This window comes from Ovis aries, chromosome 3 (genome assembly GCF_016772045.2).
Source record: "Ovis aries strain OAR_USU_Benz2616 breed Rambouillet chromosome 3, ARS-UI_Ramb_v3.0, whole genome shotgun sequence".
In the NCBI taxonomy this organism is placed as follows: domain Eukaryota; kingdom Metazoa; phylum Chordata; class Mammalia; order Artiodactyla; family Bovidae; genus Ovis; species Ovis aries.
The window spans coordinates 163,335,231-163,353,365 of record NC_056056.1 but is presented as its reverse complement, the minus strand read 5'-3'; the positions used below and the strand labels follow the sequence as shown (position 1 = coordinate 163,353,365).

General features: G+C 45.5%; 1 protein-coding gene and 1 long non-coding RNA gene across 13 annotated transcripts in view; one reads left to right on the top strand and one right to left on the bottom strand.

Annotated features, from left to right (window-relative positions):
* LOC105612393 (uncharacterized) overlaps positions 1-18,135 on the top strand; it is a 25,280-nt gene that overhangs the window by 6,371 nt on the left and 774 nt on the right. For all 4 annotated transcript variants that reach the window (XR_006059565.2, XR_003588846.3, XR_003588847.3 and 1 more), the window contains 2 exons: positions 2,400-2,786; positions 6,832-17,914. This is a non-coding gene — a long non-coding RNA (uncharacterized LOC105612393). The remainder of the gene's footprint in view (positions 1-2,399; positions 2,787-6,831; positions 17,915-18,135) is intronic.
* Positions 3,284-18,135, bottom strand: part of RNF41 (ring finger protein 41) — a 27,897-nt gene continuing 13,045 nt past the window's right edge. For 8 of the 9 annotated variants that reach the window (XM_042248175.1, XM_060412996.1, XM_012174754.4 and 5 more), the window contains 5 exons: positions 11,876-11,988; positions 8,100-8,371; positions 7,270-7,405; positions 6,797-6,900; positions 3,284-6,020 (listed from right to left, as the gene is read on the bottom strand). In XM_042248175.1, coding sequence (XP_042104109.1) covers positions 5,669-6,020; positions 6,797-6,900; positions 7,270-7,405; positions 8,100-8,371; positions 11,876-11,965 — 954 coding nt within the window. In that variant the 5' untranslated portion in view covers positions 11,966-11,988 and the 3' untranslated portion in view covers positions 3,284-5,668. The remainder of the gene's footprint in view (positions 6,021-6,796; positions 6,901-7,269; positions 7,406-8,099; positions 8,372-11,875; positions 11,989-18,135) is intronic. The other variant, XM_060412997.1, reaches the window with a different exon arrangement.

Here is an 18,135-nt window from a genome sequence, read left to right as displayed (position 1 = left end):
ACTGGTTAGCAACTCAGGCTCTGGAATGAATTCTGGGTTCAAATCCTAGTTCTTCTTATTATTTTAAAAGATAAATTTGGCCACAACCCACAGCATGTGGGATCTTAGTTCCCTGACCAAGGATTGAACCCATGCCCCCTGCATTGGAAGGCTGATTCTTAACCACTGGACTGCCAGGGAAGTCCTCCAGTTCTGGTTATTAGCTACATGAACTTTGTCCTTTGTCTCAGTTTCCCCACATAGAAAGTGATGATGATAATCTTTTTATAAAACTGCTGGGATGACTAGATGCTTAATATTTAGCTCATGACTCACAATACATGCTCAATCTGACTGTTAGTCCCTTTCCTCACTGCCAATATCTGATCCTATTTGGAACTCAGCTCTAGTGATTCCTGGGAAGCCTTCCCTCCTGCATCCCATCAGGGTAGTGTAGGGAGTTGACCCCTTTCCTCCTCGTCCCATTGCATTAAACTTACCTATTAGCAGTATGCTATTCTGTATTTGCCATTATTTGTTCAAGTTTATGTCACCCAAGCTTCAAATTCCTTTCAAGGAATATACAATTACTTGTATATCTCAAATGCCCAGAACCCCGTCTAGCACTTGACACTTATGCTATAAATTTTGGCTGAGTGAATCCAGTTACCAAGGTCAGTTACCTATTGATTTTTCTCCCCTCCTCTGTCCTCTTTCTAGGTCTATTTCAAGCTCTAATCCTCTCATGTGAATTAGTGCAAAGCTTACTAATGTTGTCATCCAGTTTTCATTGTTTTTCCATCATCACTAGAACCATGAATTGCAAGTCACTTCGCAAGAACTTACCTGTAAAACTAATGTCCAAATTCCCTGCCATATCAAAGCTTTCCAGGAATCAGCCCCAAATTACTTTTAGGCTTCCATTACTTCTTTCAACAAACTCTACGCTTCAGATCGGAGAAGGCAATGGCACCCCACTCCAGTACTCTTGCCTGGAAAATCCCATGGGCGAAGGAGCCTGGTGGGCTGCAGTCCATGTGGTGGCTAAGAGTCGGACACGACTGAGCAACTTCACTTTCACTTTTCACTGTCATGCATTGGAAAAGGAAATGGCAACCCACTCCAGTGTTCTTGCCAGGATAATCCCAGGGACGGGGGAGCCTGGTGGGCTGCCGTCTCTGGGGTCGCACAGAGTCGGACATGACTGATGCGACTTAGCAGCAGCAGCATGCTTCAGATCACAATTCTTCCTTCTTCAACATATCCTTCACTTCCAATTGTTTTTATTCATGCTATTATTTCAGCCTAAAACAGAGGCTGAAAACTCTGGTGAACCATGCTTTTTTTGGCCCGTATTTAAAAAATTGAGCCAGCATTTAAAAGTTGTGACATTTAGCATAAACATTAGGGTGTCCACAAGTTTTTGAAAAAAATCATAGGAGCAGTGTTGAGTCCCTATTCTTGTATAGCAGTAACCTATCAGATCTGTACTGCCAGCTGCCCTTCTCTCAGGGCACATATTTGTCACCTAGCCAGCTTCAAAAACCTCTCAATAATGGAAGCGTACAGTGATGAGATCAGGGTAATAGTGTGACAACAGGGCCTATGTTCTAATGTTACACAATGTAAAGAACATCTCCCATGAGATGCCTTTTATTCCCAGAACTGGTTAACTTCCCTGACTCCAGGGAATTCCCTGGTAGTGCTCTGACTCCACACTTTCACAGCTGAGGGCCTGGGTTCAATCTCAGGTTGGGGAACTAAAATCCCACAAGCCACATGGCATGACAGAAAAAAACAGAATCTCTCTGACTCCAGATCTAATCTTGTTTAGGAAAAATAGCGGTTTGAAGAATAAGTTAAAAGATATTGTGAAGAAGGAGTCAAATTCAAAAGACCACTCTCTGGACAACTGACCCTATTCTCTTCAACAAATTAATGTTACCAAAAAGAGGTTGTTTCAGGAATCCAGACAGAGTTAAAACACATAACCTGGTGTAACCACATGGTTCCATTGGATCCAGGTTGGACAGTAATCAGCTCTAAAAGTATTTTTCTTAGGACAATTGGGGAACTGTGAATATAAGTTTGTATTAGATTAAGAATACATTGTTAATTTTAAGCATTTGTTATTTTGACAATGCAGAAAAATTCTGATTTTTCAAAGGCATATACTTAAAAAAAAAAAAAAATTTAAAACAAGCAACCCTCTTTACTTCCCCGCCCATTCTCCTGACCTTAAAACAGGCTGGCACATTTTCTATAAGGACCAAGCAGCACACGTTTTAGGTCCTGCCACAGTTCTATGGCAGGTGCTCAGCTCTCCTGCTGCAACCTGAAAGCAGCCAGAGGCAACATACATAAACACAAAGGGCATGGCTGTGTTCTGATCCGACTTTTTTTTTTTTTTTCAAAATCAGGCAGCAAGATACAAGTTGTGGTTTGCCAACCTCTGATCTAGAACAAGATACCACGTCTCCCGGGAAAGTCTTTCCTGGAATCCATGGCTTTATCTTCACTCTGCTCACATACTGCTTGTGGCAAGATCCACTTCCCACATTTACAATGTCTTATTATATACTCTGATGCTGGGAAAGATTGAAGGCAGGAGGAGAAGGGGACAACAGATGATGAGATGGTTGGATGGCATCACCAACTCGATGGACAGGAATCTGAGCAAGCTCCAGGAGTTGGTGATGGACAGGGAAGCCTGGCATGCTGCAGTCCATGGGGTTGCAGAGTTGGACATGACCGAGCAACTGACCTGATTAAACATTTATCTCTATCGGGGAGTAACTTCTGTGAAGGTAGGTGCCATTTTGCTATATGAACCACCAGCCCCAGCCCCACCCTAGTTGAGTTCTTGCAAAATAGACATTCAGTGACTACTGTTTCCAAAAACCAGGCCTACCCTAAAAGATTTGGCATCATTCATGACATTCAAAAGAATGAGCAGCAGGTTCTAAACATAATTTTAAAGAAACTTAAAAAAAAAAGCACTACTGCTGTCACTAGCGCATATATGTTGCCACTTGTGGTCTATACCATGATGTGCTTATCAGATCTTGTGTATATGAAAGTGTAGTAGATTCCGTGGGCACAGGAATGTTCTTATGCTTTTTTTTTGCCCCTCTAAAGTGTCTACAGTACTATTAGATTTATATTAGATGCATAGCAAATGCTCAACAAATTTAAAATACAGTACTATGGTAAACAATTTTTTTTTTCTCATGACAGGGAGAAAGTGGCACCAAGTGCCTACGGAAGGGTTTATCGGGTTTGACAATCACAGCAGGCACAGTCGTTCCAGGTTCCTTTCCTCATGTTTACTTTTTTTAGTTAGGTGGAGGTTTCTCTGCCTGCCATAGAATCCAGATTCCAAAGCAAAGGTGTTTGTGGGACAAGGGGAAAGGTACTTGTGTATCACCTACAGAAAGTGTCCCCAAATCCCAGAGCACCTTGGGAAGACATGGATTTGGAGCAAAGGAAAACTAAAAATAACACAGTCCAGATCACTAGCAAGAGTGCTTCAGCTCTACAGAACAGGAGACAGGAGGAAAGGGCGTAGGAGGGTACGTACACTCCTTCCAGACAGACATCCTCCTAAAACAGAGGTCAGCCCAAAGACAAAGAGGCAGTTACAGAACAAGGAAGAAGTCAGGGAATTAAGGTAGAGAAAGGCCAAAGCGGAGGAGAACCTCCAGGAGGGGAGTGATATGAATTAAGAATTGAGAGAGCCGAGTGAAAGATTTATTATTAGTGCAGTCAATACCATGAAACAGCACATGTATAACACAACCAGCGACCTGCAGAGACACTAGTGCAAAGGGTAGGGGAGCCTTAACTGAGCTTCCTGGCTCCGTCTGAAGGTGGTAACAGGAGGGTATGGGCCTGGGTAAGGCAGGCAGGGGCAGAGGGGAGTGGAAGAAGTGTAGTAACCAGACTAAGTATAGCAGCGTTTTCAAATTCCTGAGCACAACGTCCGGGAGCTGGAACATATGACTGTTCCTCACCGCCTTCAAGCTGTGTCCCTCTCCTCCCCACAGTCCCAGTGCAGCCATGACCCAACTACCCAGACCTACAGCAAGCTGGCCTGGGATAAAAGTCCAAGCTGTCCTATGGCCATCTTCCTCTAGCCCCTCTCTCACCTGCATATTAAGATAATCACACCCACTACCCCTCCCTTTCTCTTACTCTGCTGGTCACCCCAGGGATGAAGGAATGCCCTGGGCAGCTTGAAATGGAGCTGAAGCCCATGGCGGGTATGGGTGAGACAGCACAGCCTGTACTCAGTGACAGGATTTCCATCCCGTCTTGCCTGGTGAAGCTTAGAACCCAGCTATATATCTGCAAGGAAACTGGGTGTTGGGGTAGGGCTGGTGGCAGGTAGGATTTCTTCAAAATTAAATTCAGAGTTTTTTACCATGAGACCCTGGAGAGGCTGGGAGCACAATTCTCTAGGGCACAGTCAGTGATGCTGGACGGTCATATCCATCACTGGAATAGAGGAAGCGCCTCATCCTAGGCGGGTTATGGAGGCTTGGGGCAGGCTTCAGTTCAGCCAGGGGCTCCCATGGCCCTTCCTATATTAAAGCCAAAGGTTGTGCTGAAAAGGAAAAATATAAAAGACCTCAGCCCTGTCCCACCCTATCCAAAAATCCCCACAACAGGAACAGCAAAAGAAAAGTTTTCTGTTTTGTTAATTTTTTTTTCTTTTTCCTTTCTTAAAAAAAAAAAAAAGGTAAATAAATTAAATTGCCAACAACATGGCTGGGCTAGAAAAGTGGAGTAGCCATAATAAGGCCTTTCTTAAAAAAAAAAGTGGGAGGGAAAGAGTGAAAGTAAGTTATCAAAATAACTAGTTACAATCACAGGACTGGCGAGGGGTCTAGGGGGCTATTATGGCCCGTGCCACAGAGGCAGCACCCACCCAACTGCAGCAGAAGCCAGCAACCTGCTTCTTGCTGAGCACATTCACCCCAGGAGACTAACCCCTCACCCACAACCCTGTCATTGCCTAACTGTGAGAAAGTGTAGGAAAGAAGAGCTCATCTGAAAATATTCGGCATCCCCAACTGTACACCCGCAGGCCCGGCAGGAGCCCACACCTTTAAGTGGCCTGGGGGTATTGCTTGGCACCGAGGTCCAGTCTTCTCTTAAGGGCTGCCAGCGATGGCCTACTGGCCTCATTATTTATTTCTAGGCTTTTGTTCCACTCTACCATGTCTTCAGGATGTCTGCTCCCCACAGCTGCCCTCTAAGTGCTGTTCAGAGTCAACAGACTTGCCTCATCTGGATTCCCAGGTTTTGGAGGAGGGGAACAGTTAGCGATTCCTCACTCCATCCTGATCCTCTATCAAAAATGAGTATCTTTGTGCTTTCTGAAAATATCTGGAACCAGGGACCCTAGGCAGGAAAACAGAAATAGAGATGGGGACTTTCCCAATCAGGTGGAAAATTTACAGACATCTTGGGGGAACAAATTAGACAAAAGGAGGGAATCTGGGTTTCCCACCTGAAAGGCTGAGCAGAGTGCCCTGCGGCCCCCTTCAGTGGTGGCACAGCTGGGACACGTGTGGCTCCAGGGTAAGCCACGGTATTAAGGAAAGTGGGGAGGACTTGGGGCCCTGCTGCTGGAGTGACAGGATCTTCAGATTTTCATCTCTTCCAGAGAGCCCATCAAGATCTCCTATATCTCTTCCACACCATGCGCAAAGATCATGACGAGCCCAGGCTCCTGCACCATGTCGTCACCCATGTGCTGGTTCTCACAGGCCATCACGACAACAGCCTGCTTGCCAGGGATGCGCTTGGCCACGTAGTTCTCATAGTAACGCCGGTTCATCTGTCTTGTCTCTAACGTAGCCAGACCCTGGGGCCAGCTCCGCTCGTGGGCGTTTTCAATCAGCTCATTGACAATAGAGGCAGGACAGCCACTCTCCACCAGGGAGCGCTTGATGACAGCCTGGAGCACAGCGTCAGGGGTGGAGATCATGCCGCCCCAGCGGGTCACTCGTGCAGGCTGCAGGGAGTTCACCCACCTGTGTGGAGGGAGTTGGAGGGGGTCAGTGAAGGTCAGCCCCTTTCTCTGCACTGGCTTTCCTCCTAATAGTAACGACTGCCTGCTCTGCCCTCAGCCTAACTTGATTCCTCCTTCTTTCCTTCCACCATTGGTTCAGAAACTCCAGATCTTTCCCTAGGTGGTCCCATCTGAGTGTCAGCACGTGTTCCTCACCGGATTAAACCCCACAAGTGTAGGGTTCCTGTTGTTTCTTCTGAAAATTCCAATACTTAGCACATGGTGCCTGGCAGGTAGTAAGTATTCAACAAAAATGAATACCGAATGAAGCAATGATTCCTCTATTCTGTGTCCCTTGCAGCACTGTATAGACTGACTCACAGTTTAGTCTATGAACTATGTAGAACTCTAAAACTGAAAGGGATCTTAGACTTCACTTGTTTTTGCCACATTTTAGATCACTTTCCTGGATCTTTGCACTCTCTTCTCTGAATTGTAAACTCCCTGAAGACAGGGACAATATTTTCTCTTTTAACACAGGGTTTTGTGCATGTGGGTACCCACCTAACTCTTAGGTAAGCTTTCCGTTCCATCCACCAAAAATATGAGATCCTGTACTGGGGCTGAAGGTGATCCCCTTCTTTTCCGCCTCGTGTTCTTCATCCCATCATCTGAGGAGCAGTGGCCCCGGCCCAGCCCTCTTCTTACCCTCCCCCTCTGCCACTTCCCTGCTCTTCTCTCCTCAGGGCTCAGTGTCAGGACATGGAACGAGGATTCCACATCCTGAATGACACTCACTCTAGAATCTCGTTGTACTCAATGGTCTCTTCCAGGTTCTGAAGGTTGGGATTGACACTGCGAATTGCACGCATGTATGCCTTGAGCAGCTGAATGTCTCGCTTCTGTCGGAGGGAAGGAGAACAAGGGATAATGGTTAAGACAGACAATGGATGAAAGACAAAATGAAGGAAATCGAGAGGTCTGAGGAACAACCAGACTGGAAGGTTCATGAAGACAAGGATACGACTGTATCAATCCCAGCTGTACCCTCAGTGCTTGGCAAAGTGCCTCCAAGGGAAGGCATTTGATAAATGGTAAATAAATGAATGTCACTGATGGGATAATGAGGAACAAGAAGAGCTCCAGTCTGATTCGCTGTTATGCATAGGCAGAGTATCCACTAACCAGGCTCACAAGCACAGGCACAGATCCGCCGCTCACATCCGTGCCTATCAACCACAGGCACACACTCTGTGTTCTCCAGGCCCTACCTGCTCCGCCAGCTGGTGTTTGTGTTCCGCTGAGGTCTTTTCCAGCTCTGCAATCCGTGTCTGCTGCTGCTGTACCACTGAGCGCAGGTGCTTAATACAGTTGTGGTTTGGCAGCTCATCTTTGGGCATCTCCAGGCTGCCACCCAGGGTGGGAAAAGAACACGACAGGAGCGTTCAATGAGATATGTGGCACAGGCAGGTAACTGCTGAGAGGGCTTTTCTCTACCGGAAATTACTAACATTCATTCATTTCTAACATTCTCTTGTTTACTGCCTTCACTTCCTTCTCCCCAGCTCCCCCACCCACCATATCCCTTTGCTGTCTTCTTCCTCTGGGCCTCTTTCCTTCTCCAAGACAGTGTTTTATCTCCCACGTGGCTCTGCGTTCCTCTTACAGATTCTGCCTGTGGACTCATTCCTTCTGAGAAGCCCTAGATTCAAAGCCCCAGCTATCAGTATTTAATCAAATATCTTACACCCCAAAGAAAGACAAAATAGGACCAGAGGTAACATGAAAGGCCTGGAAATTAGAGCAGTGAATCTGACAAAGAGAAGTAGTACTGGACAAAAGGGAGGAATAAAGTAAATCAGTCTTTAGTGGTATCACACAGATTGCTGAAGCGGTCTCCCTTCTCTTACTAAAGCAAGAGGACAAAGACTGTAGCTCGGAAAGCAGCACAAAACAGATCCTGGAGCAGGGAGCCAGGGAGGCCAAGAGCACTCCTTGCCTATGCACACAGGAGACCTCTTCAGCAGGGAGTGGGAGGTCCACAGATGGGTATAAACGGGAAGACCCCTCTCTGTGGGCAGAAGAAAGGCAGGACTCTTACCCGCAGCCCTGTTCACAGGTCACAGGCCGTTTGGGGTTGTGCTCACAGTCACTGAGGTGAGACATGAGGTTGTCAAGCCGGACGATAGCACTGCAGCCGAACACAGCGTTGTCGCAGGCAATCTGCAGCTTTGACAGCATGTTCCGCATGATCCGAGGTACTGGGCGCAGGTGGGCGACCGTTACAACGCTCCGGTCCACCGGACACGTCTGCTGCTGAGAGAACCACTGGGTGATGCAGGCATTGCAGAAAGCATGCTCACAGTGAGGGGCCTGGAAGAAGTTAAAGCAGGGCAAAGGGGACACAAGAGAATTAGCGGAGCCAGGAGCCTGGGGACGATAACTCTGCAAAGCCGATCAAGCCGCTGTGCAGCTTCCAGCGCCAGAGGTCCCTGGGGTCACGGCAACAGTGAGATCTGCGATGGGTAAGGCTTCAGATGTGTTTCCTGTGCTCAAGATTCCAAATGGATTGTGACATAAGACAAGTAAAAAGTTATATAACAATAAGAACTATAAATAACATTCCAGGACAGTGAGTGCAAGACATAAGGTGGTCAATTATTAAATGCCAACTGGATTACAAATATACAATAATTGGCCAAAAAATCCAGAGGAGGGTGAGATCTTTCCAGTCTAGGTCAGTCAGGGCAGGTATTTATGGACAGGACAGAATTTGATATGGGTCCTGAGGGATGAACTGGGGGGAGGGGGGCAGAGACTTACTGGCAAAAGTTCATTTTTCTTTGGCTGCGAGACCTCAGTTCCCCAACAAAGGACTGAACTTGGGCCACAACAGTGAAAGTGCCAAATCCTTAACCATTAGACCACCAGGGAGCTCCCCCAAGTTCTTATGTTATGAGGCCCAACCCGAGGTGTTGCCCTGAGTCCCAAGGAGCAATGCCTACGCTCCAAAACAGGTCTAGATTTTTGTAGAATCACATTCTCTTCAGTTTCATAAAGATCATATTTCAGCCTACTTCCTTGATAATGCAAAGTGAGAGGATTCTCTGGCCTCCAGCATGGGACAGACAGAGCGGGCACTTACTAGATGTTGATGAATGGATGAATGATGCTGAGCGCTTTTTTATGAGCCAAACATTTTGCTACGTGGTTAAATTTAAAAAGGTAAGACAGTTTCTGCCTTCAAAATGCTCAGATTGTAACATACAAAGGCTTCATAAGAAAAGAAGTCATTATCAATATCATTAATCCAACTGTCACTTTCGCTGAAAGTGAATCAAATAATATTTGATTCTTTTCAAAATCTTAGACCCTATCTCAAAAATCCTAGGTGTGTCCACTTTTCTCCATCTGTACTACCACTAACCCAGTTCAAGTGATCACCTCTCATCTAAATTATCATGTCTTCTAACTGGTCTTCCTGCTTCCACCTTACCCCTTTATAATCCACCCTACACTCAGCACCTGGAGTGATCATTTAGAAATGCAAACTGGATCATATTCCTCACCTGTTTAAAATTTTACAATGGTTTCCCATTACACCTAAAATAAATCCAAACTCCTGCCCAGGACTTAAAAATTCTGTTTGATCTGGCCCTGTGCCTCTCCTCACACCATGCTCCCAGCACTGACTTCAGGCCCTTCTGGCATTCTCTCTTCCTCATCCCACCCTGCTCATTACTGTCTCTTGCTTTTGCTGCTCCCCTTTGCTGGCCCCTTATCGTTCTGATCTCAGCTCAGTTGAACCTCTTTCATGACCTTTCTATCTAAACCTGCCACCCCTGCGGAAGTATACAGAAGGCGCTACTTTTGTGTAAGAAAGGTAGGCAAATATATGTGTACATTCACACTTGCTTGTATCTGCCCCCATACACACTGGAAGGATACCAAATTAACAGAAATGGCTATTGATGAGGGGATTAGGTGGACTGGGACAAAGATGAATTAAGACTTTTCACCATACATCTTTTTCTACTGTTTTGATTTCTAAACCATATGACTTTATTATCTATTTTTAAAAAAATGATGTAGGGAAATCAGCATCCCTAGCAGAAGTTTTCTGTCCTTGGACATGCGTCTATTAACCTGGCTTGCTCCTCAGACAGTAAAGCCTGAGTGGGTGGGGGAGGATTTTCTGTCTCAGAGAGTCACTAACTGCCACTGATTTCTCCACACGTGACTCACCTCAAATGACGGTGCCAGAAAACAGACAAGGCCCTGTCAGGGTGGAGAGGGAACTGACACACCCCATGACCTCTTGACACCACGAGGACAGCCTGCTCCACACCCAGCCAATCTGCTTCTAATGGCATGCGTGCGTGCTAAGTTGCTTCAGTCATGTCTGACTCTTTGCAACCCTATGGACTGTCGTCCACCAGGCTCCTCCGTGTCTATGGGATTTCCCAGGCAAGAATACTGGAGTGGGTTACCATTTCCCTCTCCAGGGGATCTTCCTGACCCAGGGATCGAACCTACATCTCTTACATCTCCTGCACTGGTAGGCAGGTTCTTTACCACTAGCGCCACCTGGCAGCAGGCTGCAAAGGCAGGCGATAGGGCCAGGGCTTGCTGTCACTGGAATGCATTCTGATTTTCATTCAGTTCAGTCATCTGTGTTCCTTTGGGTAGCTAACAACTGGAGAGTAAGAATAAACTCCAAGAATCAAGGGGAGCCTTGTATAAGCAGTGAGTGGGGGAAGGGCCACAGCCCTCATTGACTGGTGTCTGGGTTTGGAACATGGTATTATCTCTACCTAGTCAGAGCAGTGGCAGAGGATTAATTGGTATTTACAGAGTACAGGCAATAAGGACCATGCAGAATGATGTCCCATGAATACAACTGTTAAGAATTCACCTTGTTCATTATACTTGCCTGGTACTCATGAGCTTCTCCTCACACTTGCCCCAGGAAGACACAATTATCTTTGGTCTCTCAAAGCTGGTAAAGAAATGACCTAGTGAAGGTGGCAGCTTTCATATCACAATGCAGAGTACATGGCTGCATTAAAAACTCCCCCCCCCCCCCCGCCAATAAATCCTAGGAAGAAACTAGATCAGTTTATACAGCTCCCCACTTCCTATCTGTTAAACAGTAGGCAGGCCCTCAGGCTGATAGGAGAAGGCAATGGCACCCCACTCCAGTACTCTTGCCTGGAAAATCCCATGGATGGAGGAGCCTGCTGGGCTGCAGTCCATGGGGTCGCTAAGAGTGGGACACGACTGAGCGACTTCACTTTCACTTTTCACTTTCATGCACTGGAGAAGGAAATGGCAACCCACTCCAGTGTTCTTGACTGGAGAATCCCAGGGACAGGGGAGCCCGGTGGGCTGCCGTCTATGGTGTCACACAGAGTCAGACACGACTGAAGCGACTTAGCAGCAGCAGGCTGATAACCTGAGACACTGCATCATGAAAATGCAGAGAGAACTTACTAGGAGAGTCCAGAAGTTCAGTTGTGGAAAGGGAGATGGAACCTAGTTAGAGCCCCTGAAGAGAAAAAGAAGCTACCAAGCTATTGTCAAGAGGACAGAAACAAATAGCTGACCATTTTACAGCATGAAAACCTCACCTCCGAAGAAATTCGGAACCAGCTGCACTTCTGCGGTGTCCGCCTCTACACAGACTCTGGAAGGCCCCGTTCCTGGTGTCACCACCCCTGCTCCTTTGCCCCAGACCTCTAGTCTGCGTGTGTCAGGAGTGTGGGGAGTGGGAGCCTCAACAGTGGCTTCCCCATTGGCCCCATTTCCTAAGAATGTTTTCTAATTAGCTCCACTGCCATCTGTTGCCTCACCAAACCTGCCATCAACCCGACTCACCTGGACTGGCTCCTCCAAGACTCCACTGCAAATAGGACAGATAAGGTCTTCATCAACATCCCCCTGGAAACGGGTTACATCATACCCCATGTCTCATCACTGAAACCCAGGTCCTGGAAGGAACAACAGAGGAAAAAGAGGCCAGTTCAGAAGAATACAGATATGTGCCAACTTTATCTCACTGCCACAACCCATTCATTTGTCCAAAAAATATTTATTGAGAGCTTACTACATGCCAGTCATTTGTGGGGCAGTAGGGGAAGCTGACTCAAGAAATTTAATTCTAATGGGAGAATTAAAGAATTTTATATAAACATACACTTAAATTATGAAATGATAAATGCTCTCAGGTTAAGCACAGGGCATTATGATGGCAAGAAATCTGGATACCTAATGCAGGCTGAAAGGAGAGGGAGGCTGAGAAGTTTTCCAGAACACTAGCAGGACAAACAAACAGTTAGCTAGGTTGCAGGGGTGGGGGATGGGGTGAGGGTTGGGGAGAGTGGGGGAGCCTGAGCAGGGTGGGACATTAGGGTTTTAGGCATATGAGATAGTGTATTTAAAGGCCCAGAAGTAAGAGAAGATATATGATGAGTTCAGGGAACTATAAGTGATTCAGAAAAAGGCTGATCTGAAGGGTGCAAGAGAGGGAGTGTCAAAATACAAGGCTAGAAAGGCAAGCAAGGACCAGGCCATGGGGAGTCTTACAAAAGGAACTGGGACTTCACCTTGAAGGCTACAGGGACCAATGAAAGACTTTAAAAGGAACGATGATAAAAGTTCTCTTTTAGAATCACTCTGTAAACGGGGCTGAGATTAGAGACAGGAAGAAATATCTAGGCAGGAGAGAAACGGTGAGAGTCTGAATTTAGGTGATGGTGATGGGAGGGAAGTTCAAGAAACAACACTCAAAGAGCAGCTAGGCTGCCACACCCCTTCCTTCGGCTCCTAAAGATCAAACCTAAATAAGACATTGTGTGTGCATGTTCAGTTGCTAGGTCATGGGCTGTAGCCCACAAGGCTCTGTTCATGGGATTTTTTTTTCCCAGGCAAGAGTACTGGAGTGGGTTGCCATTTCCTTCTCCTAGGGGATCTTCCTGACCCAGAGATCAAACTGTGTCTCCTGCATTGCAGGCAGATTCTTTACCACTGAGCCACCAGGGAAGCCCCAAATAAGACGTCACTGAACAGTAACTGAAACTTTCCCTGTGGACATCCAACCAGTGGGCTGCTTGGAGCAAGGAGGGGCACCTGGTGTAAGGGTAGACAATCTGCAGACCCCATCAAACTGTGATGTCCTGAAAAAGATGAGCTACGTCAATTATGAAGTTCTCAGAAATTTAGAATTATGCTGTTCAATTTACAAGAATGGGGAATGGGGGATTTCCCTGACAGTCCAGTGGTAGGACTTGGCGTTTTCACTGTGGTGGCCCAGGTTTGATCCCAGGTCGGGGAAGCAAGATCCCTGAAGCTGTGTGGCTCAAATATAAACAAACAAATAAAAATTGAAAATAAAAGGGTAGGGAATGGAATGGACACAGAGAGGCCTTGCTAGGTCAAGTACAAACTAAAGTACAGCACTAGATTGAGTTAAGACTGACTGGATTTACATCCCTAGTTCCACTATTCATTAGCTGTGTGACCTTGGCCAGGCCATGTACACTTCCTAAGCCTAAATGGCTTTTTAAATAGATGAAATGGGTATAACCAAGAAACAATGCACGAAGAACATTTAGCATGGTGTTTGCTGGCACATCCTAGGGACTCGGTACACAAGAGTAACCATTATTTTTGTAAACTTTTTTTTTTTTTGACTGTGCCATGCGGCGTCTTAGTTCCTCACCAGGGGCCCTAACCCCTGGATGGCCAGGGAGTTCAGTACAGTTCACTCAGTCGTGTCCAACTCTTTGTGACCCCATGGACTACAGCAGGCCAGGCCTTCCTGTCCATCATCAACTCCTGGAGTTTAGTCAAACTCATGTCCAATTGAGTCAGTGACTCTATCCAACCATCTCATCCTGTTATCCCCTCCTCCTCCCACCTTCAATCTTTCCCAACATCAGGGTCTTTTCAAATGAGTCAGTTCTTCACATCAGGTGTACAAAGTATTGGAGTTTCAGCTTTAACATCAGTCCATCCAATGAATATTCAGGACTGATCTCCTTTAGGATGGACTGGTTAGATCTCCTTGCAGTCCAAGGGACTCTCAAGAGTCTTCTCCAACACCACAGCTCAAAATCATCGATTATTTGGCGCTCAGTTTTCTTCACAGTCCAACTGTCACATCCATACGTGACTACCGGAAAAACCATAGCTTTGACTAGATGGACCTTTGTTGGCAAAGTAATGTCTCTGCTTTTTAATATGCTGTCTAGGTTGGTCATAACTTATCTTCCAAGGAGCAAGCATCTTTTAATTTCATGGCTGCAGTCACCATCTGCAGTGATTTTGGAGCCCCCCAAAATAAAGTCTGTCACTGTTTCCCCATCTATTTGCCATGAAGTGATGGGACCAGATGCCATGATCTTAGTTTTCTGAATGCTGAGTTTTAAGCCAACTTCTTCACTCTCCTCTTTCACTTTCACCAAGAGGCTCTTTAGTTTTTCTTCACTTTCTGCCATAAGGGTGGTGTCATCTGTGTATCTGAGGTTATTGATATTTCTGGCAATCTTGATTCCAGCATGTGCTTCATCTAGTCCAGCGTTTCTCATGATGTACTCTGCATATAAGCTAAATAAGCAAGGTCACAATATAACAGCCTTGACATACTCCTTTCCTGATATGCAACCAGTATTTTGTTCCATGTCCAGTTCTAACTGTTGCTTCTTGACCTGCATACAGATTTCTCAGGAGGCAGGGAAGGTGGTCTGGTATTCCCATCTCTTTAAGAATTTTCCAGTTTGTTGTGATGTGATCCACACAGTCAAAGGCTTTGGCATAGTCAAGAAAGCAGAAGTAGATGTTTTTCTGGAACTCTCTTGCTTCTTCCATGATCCAACGGATGTTGGCAATTTGATCTCTGATTCCTCTGCCTTTTCTAAATCCAGCTTGAACATCTGGAAGTTCACGGTTCATGTACTGTTGACACCTGGCTTGGAGAATTTTGAGCATTACTTTGCTAGCGTGTGAGATGAGTGCAACTGTGTGGTAGTTTAATTCCCTATTTACGTACACATCTAATTTCTACTACTTGATTAAAAATTCCTTAAGAGTAGGAACTGGTAAGCTACATCCAGTTTAACACCAAGCTATAGTTCTTAACAAAATATAAAATATTGGTGTGACTAAATGTTGCTTTAACTAGGAGCTTCCTAGCAAACAGAGTATAGTGGACACGTATTTCTGCCTACCTACCATCCCATTTTCTGTAAATGGCATCACAGTTTTCCTTTAGGAATCATATCCTGGTTCCTAATGGACATGTGACCCAACCCAGGACAATAAGAGAAATGCCTGGGACTCTTAAGGAGTTTGTATAGCTGGTAGGATGTACAACTCAAGAGTGGTCAGTGACCAGCCCTGCCATTAATGAGGAGAGCCTACTTATAGAATGACACCATAATTGGGAATTCCCTGGTGGTTCAGTGGTTAGGGTTCTGCACACTGCAGGGGGCACAGGTTCAATCCCTGGTTGGGCAACTAAAATCCCACATGCCACAGAGCTCAGCCAAAAAAAAAAAAAAAAGACACTACAATAAAGAAAGCAGAGCTGAGAAATAAAATTTAGATGAAATCATTTGAGGGCCTAAATTCAGCCATGTTTGAAGCCACAATCACTTTCTGAACATAAGTTACATGAGCCAGTAAATTCCCTATTATGTTTAGGCTGGTTTGAGCTGGGATTTTGTCTCTTTAATCAGACAAGATCCTAACTAATATACTAGGCTAATGGAGATAACAAATCACAAGGCTCACTTTGGAACCACTCAGCTTTCTTTACCCATTTTATATAGGAACAATGAATGATACCCCATGACATTGCTACAATTACACTGACCTCCATCACCACCATTTCTCTGCATTCCTGTTCCTCCATTTCTAGGATCTACATTCAGGGCCTTGGGCTTACTAACAATGCCTCTGAAATTGTCACTCTAAACTACCTTGGTCTGGCTATCTTCCTCTAAGATGGGGATATCCATGGAGAGAAGGGAACCCTCCCACACTCTTGGTGGGAATGTAAATTGGTACAGCCACTGTGGAGAACAGTATATAAAGGCTCTTTAAAAAACTAAAAATAGGGCTTCCATGGTGGCTCAGTGGTAAAGAATACACGTGCCTTGCCTATGCAGGAGACATGGGTTTGATCCCTGATCCAGGAAGATCCCACATGCCTTAGAGCAAATAAGCCCATGTGCCACAACTACTGAGCCTGTGTTCTGCAACTACTGAGCCCCCATGCCAAAACTGCTGAAGCTTGTGCCCCTAGAGCCCATGCTTTGCAATGAGAGAAACCACTGCAATGAGAGGCCTGAGCACCTCAACTAGACAGTAGCCCCTGCTCGATGCAACTAGAGAAAAGCTCTCATAGCAACAAAGACGTAGCACAGCCAAAAATAAATAAATAAAAATTTTTAAAGAAGAGTATTAAAAAAATTCCACTAAAAACAGAGCTACTATATGATCCTGCAATCCCACTCCTGGGCATATACCCAGAGAAAAGTATGGTCTGAAAGGATACATGCACCTCAGTGTTCACTGCAGCACTGCTTACAATAGCCAACCCATGGAAGCAACCTAAATACCCACTGACAGAGGAAGAGATAAAGAGGATGTGATACATATATTCAATGGAATATCATTCAGCCATAAAGAAGGGAAACAATGCCATTTGCAGCAACATGCATGAACTAGAGACGGTCATACTGAGTGAAGTCAAAGAAGGAGAAATACCGCGTGACATTCCTTATATGCGGAATCTAAAAAGAAATGATACAAATGAACTTATTTACAAAATGGAAATAGACTCACAGACTTAAAGGATGAACTTATGGTTGTCAGGGGAAAGGATGGAAGGAAGGGAAAGCTAGGAAGTGTGGAATCAACATGTACACACTGCTATATTTAAGAAGGATAACCAGCAAGGACCTGTATAGCACAGGGAACTTGGCTCAATATTACATGGCAGCCTGCATGGGAGGGGAGTTTTGGGGGAGATTGGATACATGTATACATATGACTGAGTACCTTTGCTGTGCACCTGAAACTATCACAACATCATTAATCAACTACAATATAAATAAAGTTTAAAAAAAAAGTGGGGATAGCCATATATTTGTCTCTCCTCAGACCTCTGACCTTCTGTTCCTATGTCAACATTCTTTTGAATAATCCATCAACAGTAATGGATCAGAGTGAGTACATGAAAGGTGATAAGACATCATAGGGACTTCCCTGGTGGCCTAGTGGCTAAGATTCAATCCTCCCAGTGCAGGAAGCTTGGGTTCAACCCCCAGTCAGGGAACTAGATCCCATATGCCCCTACCAAAGATCCTGCCTGCTGCAACTAAGATGGTGCCACCAAATAAATAAATATTTAAAAACAAAAAAATAAAGACATCATAAAGTGAAATGGAAGACCCAGAACCAAGGCCCCTTGTGATTCTCCTTGTTGCGACTCGCTGAACAATGAGGATGGTGGTGGAGAGCCGAGCGCACAGTGCAGGATCATCTTCTGTGGCCCTGCGTTACTGACGGCTGCAGTACACACCATGGCACTGTTCGCTCTACGAACTCTACTCCCTCTCTCTCATCCACACGGCTCCCAGAGAAGCTGCCCCACCAGTACAGAGACCTTACTCTAGGCTGCAGCTGACTGGGCCAAGGGTGAGCATGCAACCCAATCAGGGCCAACATATCATATCTCTGAGAATTTGAACTTGACATCAAGCAAGATGACATCAAGCAAGATGAGTTGCTCTTTCTCTGCGTGCCATGTTCACTGAGGAAGACAAATCTACAGAGGGAAAGAAAAGACTGAGATGGACACAGTGAGAAAGGCCTGGATTAGAGCAGCAAAGTCCTGAGATCAGAGTGCAGGTATGTTCCCAAGATCCAGCTGCCTTCCTAACTTTGGTTTCTGTAAGACATCCTGTGTATCCTCTTTTTATTTAAGCTACTTTGAGTTGGGCTTCTGTATCTTCCAACCAAAAGAATCCTGGTTCAAACAGCAGCAAAGAGACAGCATATAGCATTAGGAGCTTAAAGAGGGATGGTTTAAATTAAGAGTAATGAAGACCCTAGGATACTACAGTAGGGTT